We start from the raw sequence: 4,732 nt of genomic DNA, 5'->3' as shown, positions 1-4,732 counted from the left end.
CCGCCCAGTGCAAGCCCTGTTCCTCGCAGGCCCCGCCCACAGGGGCACACGCCCACCGGACGCCTCACGCAGCGTAAACCCCACCCGCAGGTCCCCGCCCAGAGCAAGCCTCTTTCGCCGCAGGCCCCACCCACAGGAGGCCTCACCCACGAGACGCCCTCACTCGCTGGACCTCCGCTCAATGCAAACACCACCCACTGGCTGCACGCCCGCCATAAGCCGCGCCCACCAGACACCGCTCAACGCAATCCCCTCCCACTGGGCCAAGCCCAACATGTTCAGAGGGTTTGTCCGCCCCAAGCCCTGCTTCGCAGCTCCACCTGGCCCAGAGTCGCGAGGCGACGGTAGGTCTCGCCCTCAGCCCGGGCATGGCACCTTCACCCCGGCCGGCCGAGCGTGGCCTGCTCTGGCGCTGATCTGGGCGTGGCCCAGGAACCCTGGGGAGCTGGCCTGGAAAGTCGTGGCTGCCTTGGGTGTGGTCCCTCGGGTCCAGTCTTGCAGGCAGGCTCCAGGTGAACTGGAGGGTCACGCCACCAAGATGCTGGGCATCCCGAACGTGGTGTTTGAACACTGATTGTGGACCTGAGATGCAGGCGCTGCCTGGGGACTGGAGCCTGGCCCTGGCTCTGGGCCCTTGAGGCTCTGGGTGCAGACCACTTTCCCAAAGCACTTGGCCTTGGGGGCCATGCCCCACCTGGGGAATGCGGCCTCCATTCCCGAGGGCCACAGGGAGCCCAGCACCCTTTCCTCAGCCTGCAATGTCCGCTGCTCCCCGTACAGGGGCAGGGGGGGGCCATTTCTTCCAGGGGGACCCCTGACTTGTATCCCTCTGGCACCAGGCCAGGGGCCCTGTTAGGCTCTTGCTGCTCTCTGCTCCCGGTGGGACCAGCAGCACACCGTCTGCCGGGTGGTCAGGCTAAGGGAGGTGGTCAGCACAGCAAAGGGCAGGTTCATCTTACTGCAGGAGGAGCACGCACCCCTTGCTCAGAACTGTTCCACATGTGGGCGCTGCTCAGTGTCCCCCACCCCTACAAGGGCAGTGACCCTGGAGGGCAGGGCCTCCTCTGCGTGGCTCTTCTGCCCATACCTGCCCCTTCACTACATCACTCCTTCCATTTTCAGGCTCTGCCTGAAGTTGCCTTTCACCTCCCAGGGCCTGTGCCATGGTCCTCAAGGGCCCTTCCTGCCTGCCCAGGTCTCTGGGCCCCTGGCCATTCTTCCCGACACGTTGACCGCGCTGGTCGTGGAGGTCCAGCACTGGAGTGGGAATGGGAGTGCATGTGCACCGCACAGCCTGAGACCACAGCCCCAAGTTCTGGAAGGTGAGGGTGCGGCCCCCACACAGGACCTGGGCAGGCCTCGCCACTCAGTACCAGGGGCCTGCCAGCAGGAGAGTCGGGTCAGAGTTTAGAAGACAGGGGCCTACACAGGAAACAGTGCCCTCCAGGAGCACCTCCTCCTGTGGCTGGGGCCTGGCTTGAACCTGGTGGAACCTGCCTTCCCCTCCCATCTGGTGTGGCGCAAGCTTGAGCCGTGGCGGGTCAGCCCCAGGAAGGGCAGCAAGGGACCCATTGGACAGAAATCCTGCAAGATGCCACTGCAGGGTCAATATCACTGGCTTGAAGTTTGGGGCAATGGCAAGTTCCTAGGCACTGTGGGCCCTGGGGGCCTGGGGGTGAGGGCAGGCAGCTCAAGACCAGTGTCCCTGAGGCCTGTGCCCAGGAAAGCTCCCGGAAGCACCACCTGCTCCCTCCTGCCAGACCAGGGAAGGCTGCATACGCTCTCCTGGTGGCTGCTGGTTGGGGTGGCACAGTGGGTGTGCTGCACTGTGACAGGAGGGCCAGGCTGGGTGGGCTCTGTGGGGACAGTGTCCAACAAGCCAGACTCCAGAGGGCAGGGTTGGGGTGGAGGCACCACTCTGAGCTCCAGGAGCATCTCACGGGCTGTGAGGGATCTTCTCTGTTGAAGGGTGGGTCAGAGCCCAGAAAGCCGAGCCCAGACTTATCTCAGACTAAAAGTAGAGACTTAAGTGCAGGAGCTGGGCCTCACCTGGCCCCTGCTGGGCGGAGGGGAGGGCATGAGTAGGCTGGGTTCCCTCCATCTGCTCACCTTTGCTTGCGGTCATCCAGGGTCCTGGAACTTGGGAAAAGTCTGGAGGTTCCCGGGGCCTGCCCTGGGCTTTGGAGCCCTGCCCTCCCCACCGCCCAGGGCCTCTCGGCTCTGGGTCAGCCTCAGCTCCGGCTGCACCCCGGCCCTCTGGACTGCCTGCCTGCTGCTCAGGGCACCAGGCTTGGGGGCCTTCCTCGAATTTGGGTCAGGGTGGCCTCCCCATAGGTGTCCTGCAGGATGGCCCCGCTCCAGGAGGCCCTTGCCAGGCAAAGCGGGTTTCATGGCTGTGAGGGGAGGGGCTGCATCCCCAGGGCTCTATCCCCACCTCCCATTCAGTGCTCACCCCAGGGAATAACCGCTGTCACCCACACTGCAGGCTGCAAGTGCTGGCCTAGAAAACGTTTATTGACAGGCTGTGGGGGGCTCTCCTGGGGGCTCTGAGGGGCTCTGCCTAGGATGGCTGTGGGCTGGCCTGGCCTTCTCGCTGGTTCTGAGTCTGGGATCTCAGGAGGGGGTGTTCTTGGATGTACCTGGGCTTGCTGGGTCCAGGGCAGCAGGAAGTGGCCGTGCCACCATGTGGAGGGTGGCCTATTGAAACCTGCCTGGCAGAGGATGGCCAGGTCCCAGGCTCTAGGGTAGTATGGACTGGCCCTCAGCCTGGGGAGGGCTTTGAGGGTGGGCAGGAGGGCCCGAGGGTGCTCTGTGCAGAGGCTTAGGGGCCGGTCACCACCTGGGCTACAAAGATGACCTTGTAGGTCTCCTTCACATCCCCCCTGAGCTGCAGCAGGGCTGACACCATGAGTGGGTGGTCTGGCTGAAACAGGAGGGGAGGGGAGAAGAGGCCTTCAGCCGGTGGGCACCCGGGGAGATCTGCTGTCTTCCCGCTGCCCTGCCCACCTGACTCCCCTGGGCCCTCCGCGGCCACCTCCTCCCCTGGGATTGGGCAGGGGTACAGCCCACCCAGCCTTTGGCGTTCCCAGGGCTCACTGGCCTGGAGCCCGAAGGCACCTACATCAAAGTCCGCAGGCGGCACCCAGGAGATACTGATGGTCTTCGTCTGGCCGCGCTCCACGGAGCCCCGGCAGGGCTCAATGGAGAAACCCTTGTGCTGCAGGGATGTGACACTGTCCAGGCTGAACTCAACGGTCTGTGGGGTATGGGGCTCCTGTAGGCTGGCGACCAGGCACCGCTCCCAGCAGCAGTGGGACTAGGGCTGAGGGTGCCCAGCTCCACCCACCCTCCCAGCTCTGACCAGCAGGCTGACCACCCCACACCTGCCACAGGAAGTCCCAGACAAGCCTGGCTGTGGGGACAATCCCAGTGAGGGGCAAGGCCAGGAGGGGGGCTGCCCAGGGCAGGGGAGGCAGAGGGGGCCGCCTAATGTCCGCAGGGGCAGTGCTGTGGGCACCTTCTTTGGAGATGGTTGGGTGGTCCGGATACAGCCCACCTGCAGCTCTCGTGTGGCAGGTGGGGCTGGCGTGTCTGTGTCAAACTGGATGTAGTCCAGGGCCACCAGGATGGGCCTCAGCTCCTCGGCTTCTGGAGAGGGAGGGCCTGGCCGGGAGCTGGCTGGAGGGGTGTGGCCAGGGGAGCTGTTCGGGGTCAGGCTGAGGCATGGGGTGGGGCTGCAGCTGGACTCCTGAATTCTGGTTAGCAGTGGCTCTCCCGCCTGGCTCTGGGGTAGAAGACTGGGAGTCCCCGCCCCACTCCGCTGGGTCTCAGGGCCCCCGTCCATGGGCTGGGGGCACCAGGAGGCCCCGTGTCTGTTCCCTCCTGGGGGAGGGGCTCACCCTCTCTGTGCTTGGGGTCAAATACAGGGATCACTGTCAGAGACTCCACGGGCACGTCCAGGGGGTCCCCGCCCTCCACGAACATCATGTGCTCACGGGCGGCCCCTTTCAGCAGGATCTGGTGGGAGATTTTCTGGGGACAAGAAGTGGAGTGGCCTTGTCCCCAAAGCTCCGCAGCAGGGGCCCTGCTGGTGAGAGCTGGGCTGGCTCAGGGAAGGAGGCAGGGACGGCCTGGGGGCCCTGTGGGGTCCTGGACTCTGGTCTCTCGACCCATGACCCTCAGTGTGGTGCTGAGTCCCCCAGCCATGGTACCCTCCGGGTCTCCAAATTGGGGCAGTGCAGCAAAGGCAAGGCTCTGGTTGGGGCCAGGGCCAGGCCCAGCTGAACTTGCAGAGCCAGAGCCGCACCTTTTCAAAGAGCAGCACCTGGAGCCGGTCGGAGAAGTAGAGGCTCTCGTGGTCGGGGCTGAAGGTGACAGTGAAGTCCTGCGTCTTCCCGGGGTCCATGACGCCCTTGACAGGGGCCACGCTGAACACACTCTGACCGTTGAGATTCTGCGTCCCTGCGGGTAGGGTGGGGTGCAGTTTGGCCTTCCCCCCTGCAGTCACTGTGTGCCCTCCAAGCCCTGCTCCATAGAGCTCTGCACCCTGCCCACCCCCGCAGAGCCCCTGTCCTGCCGGGTGCCCCCCATGGCCTTGTACCCCCCGAACCCCCCATGGATCCAAGTGCCCCCCAGCTCACCACCCACCCCCACAGCTCACCAACCACCCCCCAAGCTCACCGCCCACCCCCAGCTCACCAACCACCCCCCAGCTCACCACCCGCCCCCCCCA

The 4,732-nt window shown here is 65.2% G+C and overlaps 1 protein-coding gene across 1 annotated transcript; it reads right to left on the bottom strand.

Annotated features, from left to right (window-relative positions):
- Nucleotides 1–2,487: 2,487 nt before the first annotated feature.
- On the bottom strand, nucleotides 2,488–4,455 carry LOC111533475 (cilia- and flagella-associated protein 74-like). Its single transcript, XM_023200241.1, has 5 exons — nucleotides 4,307–4,455; nucleotides 3,900–4,032; nucleotides 3,518–3,678; nucleotides 3,122–3,256; nucleotides 2,488–2,923 (listed from the first exon to the last, which is right to left on the bottom strand). The coding sequence occupies exons 1-5, from the start codon at nucleotides 4,403–4,405 to the stop codon at nucleotides 2,822–2,824; spliced, it is 630 nt and encodes a 209-aa protein (XP_023056009.1). The 5' UTR covers nucleotides 4,406–4,455; the 3' UTR covers nucleotides 2,488–2,821.
- Nucleotides 4,456–4,732: the final 277 nt, after the last annotated feature.

Source organism: Piliocolobus tephrosceles, unplaced genomic scaffold, assembly GCF_002776525.5.
Source record: "Piliocolobus tephrosceles isolate RC106 unplaced genomic scaffold, ASM277652v3 unscaffolded_18572, whole genome shotgun sequence".
Classification (NCBI taxonomy): domain Eukaryota; kingdom Metazoa; phylum Chordata; class Mammalia; order Primates; family Cercopithecidae; genus Piliocolobus; species Piliocolobus tephrosceles.
The sequence above is the reverse complement of the archived record's forward strand: the minus strand, read 5'-3'. Positions and strand labels throughout refer to the sequence as shown.